General features: G+C 40.4%; 1 protein-coding gene across 4 annotated transcripts; it reads right to left on the reverse strand.

The window, feature by feature from the left end:
* Nucleotides 1–1,862: 1,862 nt before the first annotated feature.
* On the reverse strand, nucleotides 1,863–16,577 carry eno1.S (enolase 1 S homeolog). Of its 4 annotated transcripts, XM_018226810.1 has the most exons (13): nucleotides 16,435–16,458; nucleotides 13,130–13,167; nucleotides 12,435–12,528; nucleotides 11,597–11,692; nucleotides 10,366–10,424; nucleotides 8,695–8,764; nucleotides 8,482–8,615; nucleotides 7,593–7,815; nucleotides 5,725–5,922; nucleotides 4,947–5,148; nucleotides 4,043–4,151; nucleotides 3,829–3,887; nucleotides 1,863–2,309 (listed from the first exon to the last, which is right to left on the reverse strand). In XM_018226810.1, the coding sequence occupies exons 3-13, from the start codon at nucleotides 12,517–12,519 to the stop codon at nucleotides 2,240–2,242; spliced, it is 1,305 nt and encodes a 434-aa protein (XP_018082299.1). In that variant the 5' UTR covers nucleotides 12,520–12,528; nucleotides 13,130–13,167; nucleotides 16,435–16,458; the 3' UTR covers nucleotides 1,863–2,239.
* Nucleotides 16,578–21,123: the final 4,546 nt, after the last annotated feature.

The raw sequence follows: 21,123 nt of genomic DNA on the forward strand, positions 1-21,123 counted from the left end.
TCTTACCCTATGTGCCCCTATTATGTGCCCCTATTTCATCCCTCTCTTACCTTGTCTGCCCCTTTCCTTTCTATTTTGTGCCTGTGTTCCCTTATTTTCCTAAATACTTGGTGTGTCAGTAGCCAGCAACACTTTGTCTAGGGGCCCCGCCAACATGGTCCCAATCGGGCCCCACATTTGATAGGATCAGCTCTGACCATCTGCAAATGACCAATCAAATCTCATTCATTTAAGTTACTGCAGGGGGCACATTTACTTAGGGTCAAATATCTAGGTTAATTAACCCTTGATATTCGACCGTCAGAAGTAAAATCCTTCGAAGGATTTGCCGCATTTCCTTCATTCCATCATAGGAAAAATAGTTTGATCAAATGATTAAATCCTTCGAACGATTTGAATCTATCGATCGATTTTCCTTCTATCAAAAAAAGCTAGGAAAGCCAATGGGGACCTTCCCCATAGGCCAACATTGATGCTCGGTAGGTTTTTTTAATTTTTTAAAGAGACAGTACTTAAGACTATCGAATGCTCAGACAATTCAATGCTTGAAGTAGCCAAAATACTTTGAAATTTGAATTTTTTTTATTCCTTCACTCGAGCAAGTAAATGTGCGCCCAGGTGTCTGCTGGTGCTCCTGAAAGAATCCGAAAGGAGCAACAATTTAAAGGGCTTTTTTTTATTTAAAGCATACAGAGCACTATAATGCATATTGTGTTTAAATGCTTTGACACAACCAAGTGCTCCCCCCCCCCCATTCAAAGTGTAACCCTCTGCTCTATAGATCGCTAAATACGTCAAGTGCAAGAAAATACAATGGCTAAACAAATGCACTGAGGAGCAAAATTGAATAGAGCGTACAACCAGGCAGAAACGAATCAAGAGTTTATTTGTGCTCAAACCTGCATTTAAGGGGGGGGAATAAGTTATGGAACAAGTTAGCCTGAAGTTTACCCAAGATCTTACGCACTTTTTTGGTGTTGTTACAACAATTATGTCATAAATGTTACTTGTGCAAACTTTATATTTAGACGATAGTTTCTTGATGAAATGGTTATGTATAACTTAAGTGAACTATTGTGAAAATTAAGTGAATTTAATATAAGCTCACACTGAAAGAAACTTTCTAAAACTTCTATTGTTTCTGAAATAAAGTTAATCTTAACTACTCCTCAGCATCTATTACTTCTCATTTGGTCTTCATCATTCAGGAGTTGAATGATCAAATATATCTTTTAGGGGGGCTCCTTTTGCCTAGATTTTAGAGATTACTATTAAAATCACCAGACATCCTGTCTCTACATGCAGAATTTATGCAAAAAGCAGTTATTTTGTTAGTTTTAGCTTGTACTGGAATCCATTATTTTGAGTGAGCTCTAATACATCTGCTAGGAAAGGAGCCCCCCCCCCCCATAAGATTGGATCTAACCGTCAATGGATATCTGGACACCCAACTGCTGCATAGAGAGAATGGAGAAACAGATGCCGAGAGAGGAGTAGTAAAGATAAGAGATTTCAGAAAATGTAATCAATTTAAGAAGTTCATTATGAGGAAGCTTATATTAATTCATTTGTGATAGTTCCCCTTTAATAGAAAGTTCAGTCTCTGGTTAGCAGGTCTTAGACTGAAGGTCCTGTGGGAGAGTGAATTTCAGTAACCTTTAGAAGGTGTTTAGTGTGCCTGACATCCTCATATACCCAGTAATGTGTTATGAGAGCAAACCAAGGCCTAAAGGCTCAGACTGTCCTGTGGCTCCATGTTGTATAGAGACTGTTCCATTAATACACAGCGTATGTGTCAAATTAAAAATAGTGAACTTATTTCTGTCATCATGTGATCAGGTTGTAAACAGAAAAAACCAAAACACCTTCAAAAGAGTTTTATTGCCTCTTCATCTCTACAGTGTAACAAACCATTATCTATTGTGAAACTGCAACAGGATGAGAACAGAGGACTACAAAGAAGACGTGACCAGGACCACAGCCACAATAGAAAAAACAAGTACGACATGCAGGCACCAGAGTGACACTGAATTAGGAGTAATCCTAAACAGCAGCAGCAAAGCTTTTGAATTGGAAAGATGGCAGGGTTATGCTGGGAGAGGCTCCGTAACATCTAACATCGCTGGAAGTGCCTGAAATTAAGCGAGGGCTCAGCAGTGACAAGTAAGCCACCTCTTGTAGTCTCTCCTAGGTGCACAGCTACTACATCAGTTGGGCGATTGCCTAGGGAAGTCGCCAATTAGTTGAAAACTGGTTTTCTGAAGTTTTTTCCAGCAAAGCGGGCCTTGCTGCCAAGTTCTTCTTCAATCCTATACAGAGATACAAGTGTTAGAGGAGAGTTGGAATGCACAAGTTCTTTCCAGAAATCAATTTAAGTGGTATATTGTGCATTTAGAGCTCCATCATATTGTACTTTTAATAAGAGGTGGTATGCATAGGCTTCATAAGTAGTAAATTCTGCACCTACTGCGTAGCCAGCAGAGCACTGACCAATTTCATATTTACATTCTGAAACTAGTCTGTTTAGTAACTGCAATATTTTGCACAGTAACTTGACACCAAGTCTATACATTAATGGGCAGACCATCAAGGGTCAAAATTTTTTTTACTCTTAATAAACTTGAATATACTCCACTCTAATGGGAGGTAAATAAAAAATCTTGAATAAATTTGAATAGTCCCAACCCAAAATTGCAGATAGTTTTCCCTCCCAAAAAAAAGAAACCAGTCAGGAAGGCATCTCACATATTCAAGTGGTTAAATGGACCTCTGCCATTGACTTTTAAAGGAACAGTTCAGTGTGACAAAACAAACTGGGTAAATAGACAGGCTGTGCAAAACAACATTTAATAGTTAGCCAAAAATGTAATTTATAGAGCCTGGAGTGACTGGATGTCAAACATAACTTCTGCTTTTCAGCTCTATAACTCTAGGTTAGTCAGTGACTTTAAGGGGGGCCACATGGGACATAACTGTTCAGTGAGTTTGTAATTGATCCTCAGCATTCAGCTCAGATTCAAAAGCAACAGATATGACCCATGTGCCCCCCCCCTCAAGTCTGATTGGTTACTGCCTGGTAACAAGTAAGTGTAAACCAAGAGAGCTGAAAAGCAGGAAGTAGTGTTCTGTTCTATTATGTGAGACATGGTCACTCCAGCCTTTATACATTACATTTTTGGCCAACTATATTAGAAACTTTATTTTGCACAGCCAGTTTTATTTTTACACGGAACAATTCCTTTAAGATAACACAGCAGGTTGTTAGGTTGCGAATATTTGCATTAGAACAGTTTACATGGTTGAGGTGTGATAATCTCATTCAAATTTACATTAGAATTGGAGAGGATTAAAATTTGAATGTGGCACAAAAAAAACCCCTTAATAAAATAAATTCCTTTAAAGCTGCAAATACCACGAGAATGCAGTGGGAATTACAATAATGTGGCTTGATCATACAGCTATAACCCAAATAGGACTAAGTTACTACAGACAAATTCAGACATTACAAGTTGCATAAACACACGACTACTACATGTGCCATGAGTCCAAAGTTCTACCCCACTAGGACTTTAGTGACAAAGCATTCTAAAAATAGGCTCTAGTGTTACAGTAGAGGGACATAGCCATTTAGGATTAAGCTTCCAGTTTAAGACTAAGGAGCCATATTTTCAGATAAGGCAGGGCCTCATTGAAAGATTAATTTTAATGGACCAGGGGCTCTCCTGGATGTTGCAGGGCTACAGTGCTCAGAAGATTTAGCCAATGATGCAATAATGTACTAGAGGATCTGACATTTATAGTAGCCAACACCCTAGTCTAATCACTTACCTGAGCAATTGGTTGTACTTTGCAAGTCGCTCAGATCTGCATGGAGCCCCAGTCTTTATCTATAAAGATGCACACACATGTGAGAAACATTGAACCTTCTGAAATAAAGTTTGCAACAGACTTTATGCAGAAAGATACTACTGCCATGACTCTGCATTTACTGCTATACTCATTACTTATGCATTCGAGTCTGTGCATTGTGGCCACCACTTACCTGTCCAGTGCAAAGACCAACCACTAAGTCAGCAATGAAAGTATCTTCTGTCTCCCCAGAACGATGGCTGACCATCACACCCCAGCCATTTGACTGAGCCAGCTTGCACCTGACAAGGGGGAGAAATTGACAGTTAGCATTTACAAGCCTAAGAGGATATTCTAATACTAGTATGTCAAGTAAAGTCTAGTGTGAATATTAGGTCCATCTTCTTGGTTCCTATGGGGGAGACTGCCTGCAGAATTGCAACTTTTATTCACATGCAGGGCTGTGGAGTCTATATAAATGCCTCAGTTTAAAGTGCCCCGTCTTATACAGCAGCTTATTTATAGTTTTCTTTCTGAAGAAGCTTTTAACTGAGATGCCAACAGTATTTTGTTTAAACTACTTTAAAACATTTTTTGGTGTTGCTGTTCCTTTAATATTACCATTTTATTTTCTATGATGATTGAAGTTAAACAGGCATTTTATCACTGCAAAAAGCGCAAAAATATCCTCTGGTAATTAAGCCAAAATAAACTATTGAACTACATAAAAATTTGAAAAGTTACATTTTATATTAACTGAGCCTAGCAGATCGCAGTAGAAAATTTAAATACAATCCAAAATGAACTAAGCATTGTTATTAACAGAGTGTTTCTGTCATAGCTTCCACAGAAGCATTATATATTCAGTACTTGTGTTTAAAGTTAAGTCTGCAATTTTTTGGCAACAGATCCAGCTAACCAAAATTGTTGCTTCAGACTCCACAGCTCTGCTCACCAGTTACAGCATGAACAGGTATATTTTGGATCAAAGGGATGTTAATATGTCCCATTAACTTTTAATATATAGTGAACACATTTAATGTTTAGTCATTTGTTAATGAGTTTAAACAGCAACATAAGCTGAAGTAGATACATACGCCTCCAGGGATTCTGTCACTGTGCCAATCTGATTGACTTTCAGAAGCAGACAGTTACAAGCCTTCTCCTCCACAGCCTTGGCAATACGCTTAGGGTTGGTCACAGTCAAGTCATCACCAACTACCTGGATACCAGAAGCTGCTGTGAACTTTGTCCAGGCTTCCCAATGATCCTGGTCAAAGGGATCTTCAATGGATACCACTGAAATCACAAAAGGCCAAAAATGTGTTGGTTAACAAAAGATGTAAACATGTGACCCACATGGCTTTTTATGGAAAATTCACTGTTATGGAAAGCACAAAAACCATCCCTACCACCAACATTTGTCTGTTAGGGTTCACACAGATAAACCGTTTTGCCTACATGCCTGTGTTCAGTTTTAGTGTGTTCCACAGCAGGATGAAAGTCAAATTTTAAACTGGGCTCTGCTCTGATGCATGTTAAGGGCCAAATGCAGCATGTCATGTTCCACCTGCATCCAGCATTTACATGCACCTGTGTTAGCAAGGACCCATGAATGAAGTTGCATTCCTTTTTGTGCTCCTGTGGCTGAACACCAAAGCCGAATTGCAGGCAAATCTATGAGCCCTTAAGTTAATGTTGGTGCAGTTCCTTCCTCCCCAGAACACAGTTCACCAGGCACACACCAGTTGTGGTTACTCTTTGCCAAGTGGCAACAATGTAATACCTGAAGCTATGACACCTAGTGATAATCCAATGTATGACCACCTGTATTTGTAGTTAAAACTAGACACTTCCCCTCCCGACATGACTTACCTGGATAATTTTTGACAAAGCTCATGTACAGTTCAGCCAGCTTGTCAGGTGAGATGTATCTGCTGGGGTCATCGGGGGACTTGAAGTCCAGATCATATTTTCCATCACGGTAGAATTCAGATGCTGCCACGTCCATCCCAATGACAATCTTATCTGGGTATCCTGCCTTGTTAATGGCAGTTTTCAGAAGCTCCAAGGCTAGAATAAGAAATAAAGCATTAGTCCAGATTGCCAACAGGTACTTTCATTAACTTTTATGAATGTTTAGACACTGCAATTTCCCATTCAATGCAGAGCTCATTTGACATGTTTTAGGGGAATCTTTCATGCACTGTTTCAAGTCCCCCACAGCTTCTTGACATTTAGATTGATTGACTGGTTTGACAGCAAATAAGAGTGATTTTAAGACATCTGCACACTTGAAAGTACAGATTTGGCAAGCTATATTAGAATCATTGTTTGTACACCCAATTGACCCAGTCATTTACAGTTACACTATTAGCAGCTACAAAATACCCTGCCTCTGCTAAAAAAAAAAAAAAAACAGGCAGTTTGTCTATTTTGTAGCTGCTACTGGTAACGGTCTTCACTATAAAATCTGTTACTTTGAATGAATGCTGCAAGGTTTTGCTTTGGTTAAGCTTTAGTCCTCTGACAGATTGTTTCACTTTAACCTCACGCATCCTCTGGTACAACTTTGATTCATAGTAGATTATAATGTGTTGCCCAGCCCTGATGCAGCAGAGGCCCAAACCATAACATTTTAGCCACTATGCTCTTTACAGTTTCAGGTTCTTGTGAAAAGCATCTTTATTTTACATCCAGGTATGCTGGTACAATTACCAAATACATAGCTCTGGTCCATCCAGAGCACAGGCATGTTCTTTTATGGGCAAGTGTATCTCACCTGATGTAAGTAAAGAGTTAGGGGCATTTGCAGGGGGGGTAGGGTTTTTTATTAAGGGTTTGTTTCCTTTAAACCCCTTCCCAGACTTTGCATTTACCACCATCTAAAGACCTCAAGTGCTCTTTAAGTCTAAATATGGGTATGATATGTACACCTCAAAATAAAGAAAACCTATAGTAAAGCAAATGTACACACTTCTAAATGGAAATTTATTGTTGGAAGAACACATTTGTGTTCAAACCTCAAATTGCCATAGGGTGTACATGCCCTAGAGCAGTGGTCCCCAACCTTTACCCATGAGCCACACTCAATTATAAAATAATGTTGGAGCGCAACAGAAGCATGCAAAAAGTTCCTGGGGGTGCCAAATAAGGACTGTGATTGGTAGCCTCTATGTGGAATTGCAGCCAACAGGAGGCTCTGTTTGGCAGTACACATGTTCTTTATGCAACCAAAGCTAGCCTTTAAACCAGGAATTCAAAAATAAGCACCTGCTTGGAGGCCACTGGGAGCAACATGTTGCTCATGAGCTACTGGTTGGGGATCACTGCCCTAGAGTTTTATGGTACCTGCAGATTTAGGGGGTGTAATTCAGTTGGGTGACATATTATAAAAGCCTTTTTATGGGGAAACTGAAGTGTACTCCCTCAAGCAAGAAGTTATTTTTAAAGGTGCACGGCTGCTCAACCACTTACACATTGGAAGCTGCATACCACAAGTATGTTAACACATTCCTATAAATAGGTTAGTTCACTCATGAAATGAGAATGTTAGAGAGAGGATACAGTAACAAAGATTTGAGCCGTTCTCAGCTGGTAGGCACCTAGCACTGTGGACTGAACAGAGGCAACCCTATGCATTTCTACAAGCAAGTTCCAAGCCATTTTTAAACAAGCACAAAATGGTTCAGAAACCAAACACTTACATCAAATGTCTTTAATATCAAAAGCCCACCACTTACCTTCTTTGTTCTCCAAGATATTGGGAGCGAAACCCCCTTCATCACCAACATTTGTGGCATCCTTTCCATATTTCTCCTTGATGACATTCTTCAGATTGTGATACACCTCTGCCCCTATGCGCATGGCCTCCTTAAAGCTGTCTGCACCCACAGGCAAGATCATGAATTCTTGCATAGCCAGCTTGTTGCCAGCATGAGAGCCACCATTGATAACATTAAATGCCTATAACAAAAATAAGTTTCATTAGTGAATATTTACCAGCATGCATTTAGCAGGGTTAAGGTGATATGTCATGGTTTGTGTTTATTTCTAAGTTACTTTGCTTCCACTGCAAATAATTCGCCAACATAAAGTTTTATTCCTGAACCAAATAGATTTTAGTTGTAAAAGTCATATATTTGGAAACAGCCAGCACTTCAGGGTGGAACAGCTTTCATCCAAAGCTGTTCCAACTGAAAGATTCTGTGGGACATGGATTTTTTTACTAAGGAGTGGTTGTCTTGAGTCAGGGAGCCATTGGGTTACCTTCCCATTGTTTGGCGGGGGGGGGGTAGGGGCTGTCTTTTAGATCATAGGATGGCCATAGATTTAAACTAACTTACTTGGAAAGAGTAATTATTGTGTTAGTGTGTGTGTAGAGATGAATGATCAGATATACAGGTAGAAAACAATAGAATTCTACCTGTATCAGATGTTTCAGTACTAAACCAGGGCACCCAATCCAGAATTTGCAAACCTGGATCGATGTGTCATAGCCCACCAAATATAGTCTGAAAAAGTTTAATACAATAATAGTGTGTATGGCCACCTTAACTTACAGTGCAGCAGTAAAGAATGGCAAGTAATCTACTAAAAGGAACCACAAACACATTTACATGTCCAACATACCGGTACAGGAAGTATGACCTCAGGGTTCCCAGCCAGGTCAGCAATGTGACGGTACAGTGGGACTCCCTTCTCTGCAGCTCCAGCTTTACACACTGCCAGGGACACTCCCAGGAGTGCATTAGCACCAAATTTGGCTACAATTAAACAAATATTTCTCCATTAAAAAGTCTAAAAAAAGAGAAGATTAACAGATGCAGCTTAGTTAACACTTACATTTGTTTTCAGTTCCATCCATTTCAATCATGAGCTTGTCAATCTTTTCCTGCTCAACAACATTTAGATTCTGTCAAGAGAAAACAGAGCTTAATAAGCCATGAAATAAAAAGCAAAGTTTGGCACAGTGTGACCAATATAAGCACATGTAGTGCTTTCAATAAAGATCTTGCCAGTGTTCTGATCAGTTGTGGATCTAATCCAGTGATCCCCAACCAGTAGCTCGTGAGCAACATGTTGCTCTAAAAACCCCTTAGTTGTTGCTCCCAGTGGCCTCAAAGCAGGGGCTTATTTTTTGAATTCCAGGCTTGGAAGTAAGTTTTGGTTGTATAAAAACCAGGTGTACTGCCAGAGCCTCAATGTAGGTTGACAATCAACATAAGGGCTACCAAATGGCCAATCATAGCCCTTATTTGGCAGCCCAAGAGTTGTTCATGCTAGTGTTGCTCCCCAATTCCTTTTACTTCAGAATGTTGCTGGCTGGTTCAAAAGGTTGGTGGATCACTGATCTAATCCATTGTGCAGTATAATATATCTTTAAGGGGTTGTCAAGTTAACTTAGTATGATGTAGAGTGATGGAGACAATTCACAATTGTTTCATTTTATTAGTGGTTTTTGAGTTAACTTTGTTCAGCTTTCCAGTATGTAATTTCAGCAATCTGGTTGCTAGGGTTAACCTAGCAACTATGCATTGATTTGCATAAGAAACTGGAATATGAAGTCTGAATAGAAAGACTAGTAAAAGGAGCAACAATATGCGCGGCTTTACAGAACATTGGGGTCAGTGACTCCCATTTGATAGCTGAAGAGTTAGGAGACCCAATAGAAAAGTTTTAGAATTCTAGAAATCTAGAAACTAAAACTTAAAGGTGAACCATCCCTTTAAGAACTAAGTGAACCCAGAAGCTGTGCAATATTGGGGCTTATGCTCAGGGCGCTTCTCTCTTCAAACAGTACAAAGGCAGTCTATTTTAACTATTTAGTCTATGCACATACGATTCTTAATTTATCTATATAGAGAAGGCTGGTCTGCTCCCTAGTCTGAATGTACTAACTTTAGCCTTTCAGCAGATTTTTGCACCAAAGTCAGGTGTTAATGTGGGCAAGCTGTGCCCAAGGGGAGCAAATTGGCCCATTGCTTTATCAAAGAGTCTCAGTAAAGGTAAGATGTACAGCCTGCTAGTGAACACAGTTGCTAAAGGCTAAAATGCAGTCTAGACCAATATGAACACACACTGAAGCCTGTGGCAAACTTTAAATGTAGACTGTTAACCTAGCAACCAGGTATAGAATAAAAAAAAAAAAAATAAAAAAAAAAAAATACATACACAAGGACAACTGTTCTTTAATCTGTATACAATTAAGCTATACCAACCAAGAGGCAGACAGCTTGTGTAGCTATAGCACAGTGACTTTTTCAATAGCACATTTCACACTGCAATTTAGTAACAACAAAAGCTTGCAAATTGTTAGTACATTCTGCAAGTAATCTAAAAGTTAATTGCTGCATTTATGTTTTTCCCACCAGCAATTTCACTCAGTGAGAAAGCATTTGCAGGCTTTATCAAGGCAATATAAATGCATGTGCCAGTACCCTTATATTTTACACAAACCCCTTTATGTAGAGAATTTCAATATCACAAGCAAGTTAATAAAACTGAAGCCCATACCTTGCCTACCAATGCAGGTGCAATGGTTTTATTGATGTGCTCAACTGCTTTAGACACACCTGGAAGGAACAAGCACATTCAGTCACTACACACTTGCATGCTCCAGACACATTTCATAATTGAGGCCTTTCAGAGATGAATAGAAGCCTCGGGTTCACTGCTTGACGCATCATTTGAGTCATTTCTGTAACTTTTCTGGAAATGTTTGCCTGGTTGTTAGTCAAACCCATGCATTGGGACAGTTGGAGCACAGGCTGCCAATTACCTGGGTGCATAATGCAGGTCCCAGAAACTCATTTACATATTTGACAGCTCTGCCGACACCTGACAGCAAATGGGGAGGAAGGATTAACATTTCTAGAACAAATAGGACAAAAATCAAAACATGGGTGCCACTGAATTCTGAGACCCACTGTTGTGAGGTGTGTTACCAAGGTGACTAGGTTCTCCCAATTGCTCACACTAAACAGGCCCAAAATGGAGTTAATCCTACAAATCCTCATTTCAATTTGACATTTAAACAGCCACATTATCCAATCATGGACATAGCAATAGGCATCTTCATCAAGATAAACTTTGTTATAGTATGGTTACAGTAGGCAGTCCCTGGTTAATCTGTAGCACTAGTAAAATAAGAACGCCATGGATTTTATATTAACAGCGTGCACTTTGATCTTGCTGGCAGTAACCCGGCCTAGATCAGAGTCCTTAGATCTTGAAGAGTTAACTCTTCAAATGCCTATTTGTGCAGCAGTGCTATAAAATTCATGTTTCCTTATTAAAAGTTTAAAGTGTGCCCTCAAAGAAATAGACAGCTGCTCTAGAGAATTGTTTCACAAATTGTTCTTGCACACATATTTTTTGCTTTGAGACTTCCATCTTGGATTAACTGGCATTTCGAGGCGTTTGAAAACAGGATTATACAATACAGTATGGGTGCATGTTTAGATTAGGGTGACTAATTTAGCACAGATTCAAGTCTTTATACATTAAGCCAGCATGAAGCACTTTATAGTATACATTTGTATTGTGTAATATTAAAACTAGGCTGGACAAAAAAAAAAAAAAAAAAAAAAAAAGCAGCCCATGACCTGCTGAGCTTGTATTGAGATAAAGTTAAAAATAGGCTTTTCAATATGGTATGGAAGAGATACTGGTGCAGGCCAACAAGTTGATTGACACTGAAGCCAATCACAGTCTACCAGTTAACAGGACAAAACATTGTAGTTACCCTTTCCCAGGTAGCGAGTCTTGTCATTGTCCCGGAGTTCTAGTGCTTCATAAATACCAGTGGAAGCTCCACTTGGAACAGCAGCACGGAACAGTCCTGGAAGGCAATAAAGCATAGCATATAAAGGACATCATTCACTCAGTTCTCCAGGTCATGCAGTAAGTGTTTCCGTATACTAGAGCATTATGGGCATTTGAAATATAACTTATGAAAAATGTAATGCTTAATTCAGTACTGACCCACAGTTTAGACATTACACAGGATGTTTTGCTGGATGGCAGCAGACAAAATGAAATTTTCTATTTTGTGAGCTATTTTTGCCAGGCAGTACCATCTAGGATAAGTTTAGATAAAAGATGCCTCCAAGTCTGCCTTCCTTGGATATCACTAGAAATAAGCTGGCCATTGGATTCTTTACACCAGTCAGCTGAAAGCTTGATTTCCTATTTGCATTTGGCACATGCTAAATGGACAGCAAGAGTGAAAGACTTCATTAGCATCTAGAATTCTCCTGGGTAAGGTCTGACAGGAGAGGGCACCACACATTCCCTGCCATAACCCATGTGATATTACTTGGTCTGCTGCATTCCAATGGGGAGCAATTTCAAGATACAGTTTTTGGCAAGCAGTATAATGGGGAGCAAGTGTAACTTCCATTATATCCCTGCGGAGAATTCAGTTCCACTCAGTACAGACAGTTAGGTGTACAAAGTTATGTTACTGGAACAGAAACTTGAGGGAAGTAATTTACCTAGCACCTAGTTAACAAACAGGTAAACAGGGCAAGCAAAACTATTTCATTGGGTTTACAAATATACAAAAAAAAAAGTAAATGCACCTTTGCAAGTGTATAGGTCAACCTCCACTGTAGGGTTCCCACGAGAATCAAATATTTCACGTGCACGGATGTTCTTGATAGACATTTTCACTTTCTATGGAAAGAGACTTTCAAAAAAGCTTGCAACAACATCAGACAAATTTAGAATTGCAGTTTCAACATTTTATATTAATAAGCTAGAAATTCTGTATTACATACTGAACCTTCACGCAACCTTATACTGTTAAGCCAATAAGTGATGACCTAGCCAGGGCATCTATGGAACAGACCTTTACTGTACTGGTACAAAGCCCAAAACATTAGCCTAGACTTTACATTGTGCCAGTAACAAGTTATGAATGGGGCCTAGGCGGGAAAAACCTGATTGTTTTCATGCAATTTCCTTGTTGTGGAATATAATTAAATGTAAAAATGAGCAGGGTAATGATACTGGGGCACATAATTAACATTTAAAAAAAAAAAAAAAAAATCCAGAGGAATGTTAAACTAGCTTTGATGAGATCTGGGGATATTGTATGTCAGACCCAAAGACATGTTTGGTTTTTTAAGTGAACATCTCCATACACAGTCTCACAAAATTACCAGTGTGGGCACCTCCCAAGTGAGTCACTGTCCCAGCATAGAACTCTGCAACCAAAATTTTTATGTGGTAAGCCCAGTTAAAGGTCAAACAATTGAAATAGACTGTAGCTCACCTTTAATAATTGTAGGTGGATTCTCCTGCAGGAGTGTCCTGTGTCCACACCCCAAAATGAAACAATCAATATATTAGTAGAAAGCAAGGGCCAAGCCCGAAACATATTGTGGTCCAATCTTCCCCAATAAAAGCACTTGCAGTCACTGCTTTGGATTTGTCCTGCTTTCTACTAATATATTGACCCAGTTAAAGGTCTGCCCAGGTTTTCCCTCAGGCCCAAGAAGAATTGGGCCGGGGGGGGGGAGGCCTCCTGTGGACAAGTTTTCCAATTCAGGAAAACAAAATGAATATTTGAAGCTCTCATTTAGACTGATTTTTGATGCACCCTGTAAATAGATGTTTCCTATTGCAGCAGAATACTGAACAGGAGAGAAGTACTGAAGTATTGGAACCTTACATGTCATCAGGAAATTGTCAGAGAAGAGACAGTGGCAGAATACAGCTGAACTAGAAAGCTTTCATCTGTGACAACTGCAATGGCCGACGTCCTTGGCAACCGACCTTTCCTACAGCTTCTCTGCACCACCTCCTTTACGTCACACCAATGCAGCATTTCCCACAAACGTTAACCCTTTGCCTGTCACAAAGATGCCTCTTGGACCAATAACTGAGCATTTTAACAATTGCAGCCCAATGTGGTAACTGGTCTGACGCTAAAGCTGCCGACAGACCTGTATCTGGGAGTGGCATCCCGAGTTCTCATATAGCACGTATATGTTTAAAGATAAATTTATCATTTTTTTTATCCCTTAACAGCCACAAAAACCCGTTTAACATGAGACAATGTGACCCATTTGCCAGGATCAGGCCGAGTACAAGTGAGAGCAAGGAGAGAATCCAATGCAAGCACACAAGCCAGGAAGTATGGGTTAAATAACTTGTGTGAATGCGTGGGGGTGATTACTCATTATTTCTTTTATCCTTACAGACCTGGCAGGCCTTAGCAATAGCAGCGAGAGGGGCAGGCGGGTCTAGAGAGCAGCTTAGCTCATTCCACAAGCAGCAAATTTGAGAACGTGCAGTTTCTCAGTCACACCTGAATGAAGGCATCACACCAACCCAGCAGTGGCCTTAAATCCACACGGCTCCTTTAAACCAACATATGAACGTTTATAAACCACAAACATTACTTTATGTTGTATTTTACAACATTCATAAGAGTTTCTACAATATCCCTCAGGCCTAGGTTCCAGCACATCAAGGATGCTCCCCAGATTCTGTAGAGGAGCGTTAAGATTTGTTTAAGGTAAAGAGAGCCCTGAATCTTCAGTTAAAACGTTATCGGTGACTCTACATGAACTGTTCTGCAGTCCCTTGGCAGCAGATTAAGTGTGTTGCTTGGAGCAACAGAATTACTATAGCAACATTTAATTAGGCATGTAGGAGCACGCCACACCTTCACTAGGCGCCTCCCGCCACCATTTTGTCAGCAGTTAATTCACAGGATGCACAACTGCAGATAAACTTGGGCAATTTCCTGCACACTATATAAGGAATTAAGAAACATTTTAAAGCAAAGTCATGTTAACTCTTAATACAATAGACTGGAAGGATATTTTAAAGTCAACAGACTTGATGAATGACCTCTTTAAAGGACAAGTAACATCAAAAAAATGTAATTGTGTTAAAGTAATAGAAATTTAATACAGTGTTGTCCTGCACTGGTCAAACTTATGCGTTTGCTTCAGAAACACTATTATGGTTTATATAAATGAGCTGCTGTGTAGCAATGGGGGCAGCCATTCAAAGGAGAAAAGGCTCAGGTTACACAGCAGATAGCAGATAAGCTCTGTAGAACATAATGTTATCCACCATTTATCCTGTACCATATAGCTTTTTTTTTTCTCATTTCCACCATTGCTACTCAGCAGCTGGTTTATATGAACTATAGTAGTCAGGCCCAGACTGGCAATCTGTGGGTTCTGGCAAATGCCAGAGGGGCAGCTATAAGGTGCCATAGAAAGTCACTATTTAGTGGGCTGGTGGGGGATGTTTGGGCCTCTTTGTGGGCTGATAGGCCCTGGCATTTCAGGTACACAGAGGCCTAATTTTGACTCTCAGTCCAGACCTAAGTAGTGTTTCTGAAGCAAACAGATCAGTTTTACCAGTACATGATTGCTTCATTACTTTTAAAACTTTTCATTTTTGTGCTATTGTTCCTTTAAGAACAGGCCCTTGTATTTACACCAGGGGAATGAGGTTGCAGTTCCAAGGGACAGATCAGTTAAATCATTACCCATGAGAAATCAGAAGCCCATTTCAAACCTATGAATCATTTCCTTTACTTATAAGATGACTGGGCAACTGCCATCTTGGATTTTATTAATGCACAGGGCACAGAACACTGCAGTACACCGCATTAATAAACTACAGCTTTAGGCAACACAGCCAGGCAAAAGACTCCTCCCAACAGCCCATGCTAGAGGAAAACATAAGGTTGTAGTTCAACTAGTCCCATCTAAAGTGATGTTAAATGTGCAGGAAAGAGTTAACTGTAAGAGATCTGAGCAAGCGGCCCAGGGCCGGCCTATAGAGAGGAGAGAGGGTCTATTTGTGGCACTGAGCAGCTGAGGCAGAGCATGTGTCGCAGTAGATCCAGTAGTAGAGTATCTAGAGCAGCACATTCCTGCCCCACACTGGGGAGGATCAGATTAGTGTGGGGCTCATCTGATAAGGGATTATCCTTATGTCAGTCATTACCCGCAGCACCAATCTCTAGGAATTCTACAGACACCAGCCACGTATAGAGGCAGATACCTGCGAGTCAGACTCACCGGTGCAACTCCATCACTAAAGCTCCCCAGCCACACGGTGGCGAAGTCTTTTATTAGTGAATGAGACTTTAATCACTGGAGTGCAACACATGGACCCAGTGGCATAACTAAATATTACTGGATCCCACAGCAAATTATTTGTCAGGCCCCCAAAATGTCTAGAGGTTGATTTGTTTTACTAATATTTATTGAAACTGTATAAGAATTAGGGCCTCATGGGGCCCCCCTAAACCTCCTGCAGCTGCAGGGTCTGCCTCCTCTATAGTTATGACCCTACATGGACCACCAACCCATACACCTTGATGTTAAACTACAACTCTCAGTGACAGACAGGTGTTAGACATGCAACAGCCTCAGCACTGACTATTCACTACACATCAAGCTACATATAGTTACAGGCCCACTACAACCAAGTACGTCCAACAGGTCTCCTCTGACCCAATTGCAATAACCATGCCGCCCAAATAAACGTCAATAACACCCAGGAGCTATACAGAAGCACCCTACTGTCACCCAACACCGCTCTTACCTTGTGGGTGCAACCGTTCTCTTCCGACAATGACTGGGGAGAAACGATTAAACCCCCGCACTGAGTTTATATAGAAGCCCCGTCACACGCAGCCCCGCCCCTCTACCGTCGGGTCTTCCCCCTCCCTTGATTTACTCTGCCGTGAGGTGATTGGCCGGGTTCTGCTCGTTCGACGTTTCCCAGACAGACGGGAAGCCTGCCAATCAAATGAGCTGCGGGTAGATTGCCTGTACTACGTGCACCGGCGCATCGTTTCCTTATAGCGATTAGTGTAGTGCAGTGGCAGCAGCGTGTGTGATGTAGCGTTGCCATCCGCCGTGCGGCTTATAATTATATTCTCGTCGTGTGTTTGGCCGACTTAAAGTAACCGCAATTCTAATTTTTAAGTGAGTAAAGACGTCGCCTACACTTTAATATTTGCGCGTAACTAGGATAATTGACTTTTCTGTTTTAAATTCAGTGTGATGTATAAAATATGACTAAGCTTATCTATAAATCCACCAAGTGATCTGTATATATGATCTGTATATATGTTTGTTTTATGATATTTATTATGTCTAGGACAGTAATGAATGGAAGAAGCACAATGAAATGGTGCAGCATCATCCTTGCACAGCAAACCAACCAGTGCTGCTGCCTGGCCTCTAGTATAACCTTGAAGATGATGTAGGTTGTACATTCTGAGATCTGGAGGTCACAATGCTCTATAAATCATTAGAACATCTTTACGCTGACTATAAACATTATAGGCCCAACAATTTCCATTTTGAATATTAAGGTTAATCTTTCCGATTCTTTTTGCTACAGTCACTATATATATATAGTGAAAATTAATTTTTATTGTATTTATTAATGTAGCACCACAAATGTACAGAGGTACTTAAAGTGGCCATACACGGGCAGATTAAAGCTGCCGATATCAGTCCTTTAGACCGATTTGGCAGTTTCTCTGGCCATGTGCGGGGGCTCCCGACGGGTCCAACCGATCGATATAAGGCAAAAATCGGTCAGATATTGATCGGTCAAGTTTGATTTTTCGTACGATCCAGGAACGCATCTGCTAGTTGATGCATTCCTGCGACCCGTCGGAGCCCATTCGTAGTATCGTAATCCAATTTTACAGGCCCAGGGCCGAACATTTGGATTCATCCGATATTGCCCAGCCGTTAGTGGGCATATCTGGTCAAGATCTGCTCATTTGTCGACCTTGCCAAACGAGCGGATCTTATAGTATATTGGCACCTTTAGATATACACGGGCATAGTTTTAAATTAAACACTGATAATAAATACCAAAGTGCTAGGGGTCTGATTTTTGCTTTTTATTTTCCAATTCATAGTAATAATTGGTTATTTTTTATTGATTGCTAGTGACAACTGCACAAAAAAACTTGTACAAATAGCACCTATTTTAATAAATGAGCCTTTCCTACTAGTGGTGCAGTTAGCGGATGTGCAGCTGACCCCCCCCCCAACAGGTCTCTCCCTTCCTCAAGATTCCCACTCCCCAACCTGCAGCAGCATCCACAGGCTTCTCTGCAATGATGCCTATATAAAATGGAATTTCTGCGCTAAACATAGGGTTCTCACATCACCCCTTTAAAACCGAACACATATGGAATCCACAGCCTACATGGCTAATTAGCCATTCATTTAGATTCATGGCTGCACATAAATCAGTTCAGTCTGCAGCATGCATCTAGATGAATGGTTAATTAGCCATGCAGGCTGTGGATTTCATATGTGTTCGGTTTTAAAGGGATGAGGTGGCAACCCTAGCTAAACACTACAACTGAGACAGGGCTAAAAACGCTAACTGCCAATCTATGTATAATGAACAAAGGTGAAGCAGTAAGTCTGCTTGCTTAACATTAGAAATAGCATCCACAGTTGCATGGATATCAAATACAAATTATTGAGTGCCACTAAAGCTAGTAGTGCCAATAGGGATGCCCATGTGCTGCCCATGTCCTGAACCCCATGTTTTTTGCTCAGCATATTGTGAGCAAAAAACATGGTTCTTTGGGGCAAATTCAATCCGCTAGCGTTTGGCATTTTCGCTACTGCGCAAATTCACTAACGAACGCTGGCGTAGTTTCGCTAGTGTTACTTCGCAACCTTACGCCAGGCGAATCTTCGCTAGCGACGAAACTACGCAAATTCACTAACTTGCGCAGTGTAGCGAACGCTACCTTTTACGCTAGACTTCCTTCGCCACCTCAGACCTGGCGAAGCGCAATAGAGTAGACAGGGATTTTTTCAAAAAAAGTCAAAATTTTTTCTAAGTCCCAAAAAACGCTGGCGTGTTTTCTACATGATGGCTGATAGGCTGAAAAAGATCGAAAAATTTTTGGCGCTCCCCTTCCTCCCCCCTACTTTTCCTGACTCATGGCAACTTACCTAGACAGTGGGCACATGTGTAGGGCAAAATAAAATTTTTATTTGCAGATTTGAAGGTTTTCTAGGCATTTGTAGTGCAGATACGTGTTCCTCCATTGAAATTTGAATTTCGCGCCGTATGCAAATTAGCCTTCGCTAGCGCAACTTCGCTTTATATAGCGAAAAAACGCTAGCGCAACTCTGCAACCTTACGCTACCCCTGTGCGCAACTTCGGATTTTAGTGAATTTGCGAAGCGCTGGCGAAACTACGCCTGGCGAAGTGCGGCGAAGTTGCGCCTGGCGCAACTTCGCATCTTAGTGAATTTGCCCCTTTGTGTCTTTTGTTTTGTCCTATACAAATATGGCTAAAGATACCTGTGAGAAGCTATACATCATTAGGAAACATCTTTGTGCTTAAAGGACCAGTAACTTCAAAAAAAAAATTCGAAATATATGTATACTAACTAATTTTTTTAAAATTTTTTGATGTTACTGGTACTTTAATAGCCTATTTATTCGAAGGGGCCAGTAATCACTCAGGCACAGCTAAGAGCTAAATTCAGGTGGACCCAACGTGATAAGTCTCCTCGAAAGCACGTGCAGAGGGGCAAGAAAATTCCTTAATTGTGATTTCTAAATGCCTTATATTGCCCTTACACTACTGCTTAAAAATACTCACGTGGTAACAATTTTGCATTGGCGGCATTTCACCGTTACCCCAAGGGCTATGGCACATGGGGCATTTTTAGGCCCAGATTTATGGAAAGGCCCAGGCCTAGGGCGGTAGGATTATAGGGGGGCGGCATTCTACCCAACCATACCCTCATTGATTCAGAAACACTGGTAATGCATAGGAAATACAATTGCTTTATACATTTCTTGTGTGCCAATCACCATTGCTTCGGTCCTGATTAAAATTTGTTTGACTAAAAGGGGGGGGGCGATGAACGGCAGCAGGATGGGAGCTGAATTTCTGGTTAGAAAATTGTCAGCTCTTGCCTTGTATTTCCGATCATTTGGGCTGTCATTTCATTATATACATAAATCATGGCCAATTTGTGGTATATCTCATCTGACTAAAAAATTCCACTGGGGAATTCACTGAATGTACCATCAGCCTTAAACCTTTAGTAGGTTATATAATGGACAATTCTAAGCAACTTTTCAATTGGTCTTTATTATTTCATTTTAATTATTTGCCTTCTTCTTCTGGCCCTTCCCATCTTTCAAATCGCTGAACCCATCTAAAATGCTCGGTAAGGCTACTTTTATTACTCTTTTTTTTTTCAGGGCCTCTCCTTTTCATAGTCCAGTCCTGTATTTAAATCATTGCATGGTTGCTAGAATAATTTGAACCCTAGCAACCAGATTGCTAAAAAAAATTGCAAACTGGAGAGCTGCTGAATAAAAAGATGAATAATTCAAAAACCACACTCACAAATAAAATCTAAACTGGCTGCAAATTTTCTCAGAATATCTCTCTCTACATCATACTAAAAGTTATTTAAAAGGTGAACAACTTTAAAGCACCTGCATCTTAGTGGGGAGGTGGCCACAGGAAAGTGTGTTTTGATTACCACCATTTTGCCTGGAAGAACCACTGCGACAAAAACACTTTGTGACATTCACCCTAAAATTACAGGTTATGGGTTTCCCATGGAAAATTTTCAGATGCATGGTAACACTTGAAAATAGAGAAAGTCAAACCATGTACCCATAAGTAATAATGCTGTGCTCCTAGACGTATTTACTCCTATGTGTACAGTGCAATAATACAGATTATTTATGTGTTGGAACAATTAAAGGGTGTCTGAAAGTTACAGAAGACAAGGATAACTTAAGATACTGAGAAAACTTGTGTATACAAATACACTTGACAAACCACTGGCGTAGCTAGATATAACTGGGCCCCACAGCGAATAGTTTTTTTATTTTCAAATAATTTTACCAATATTTATTAAATTGTATATGAATTAGGGCCTCATGGGGCCCATATACCTCCTGGGCCCCCTGCAGCCACAGGATCTGCTTCCTATGTAGTTACTCCTCTGTGACAAGTAACTTCTTGTGGGTATAATAGTCACTTGCCTAGGCTCCTCTGTGTATATATTTGAACAGTGTCAGACTGTCCCACCGGGATACCAGGAAAACTCCCGGTGGGCCCAGGTGTCAGTGGGCCCTCATGCTGCTAAACATTTGGCCTATTTTATGGCCATTCCCTATTTCATTCAGAACAAAGAGGTTAAATAGATGGAATAATAGATTATAGTATTATAGTATGTAAAGAAAAGAGACTATAGAGGTTGAGTG

The sequence above is a fragment of the Xenopus laevis genome, chromosome 7S (genome assembly GCF_017654675.1).
Source record: "Xenopus laevis strain J_2021 chromosome 7S, Xenopus_laevis_v10.1, whole genome shotgun sequence".
In the NCBI taxonomy this organism is placed as follows: Eukaryota; Metazoa; Chordata; class Amphibia; order Anura; family Pipidae; genus Xenopus; species Xenopus laevis.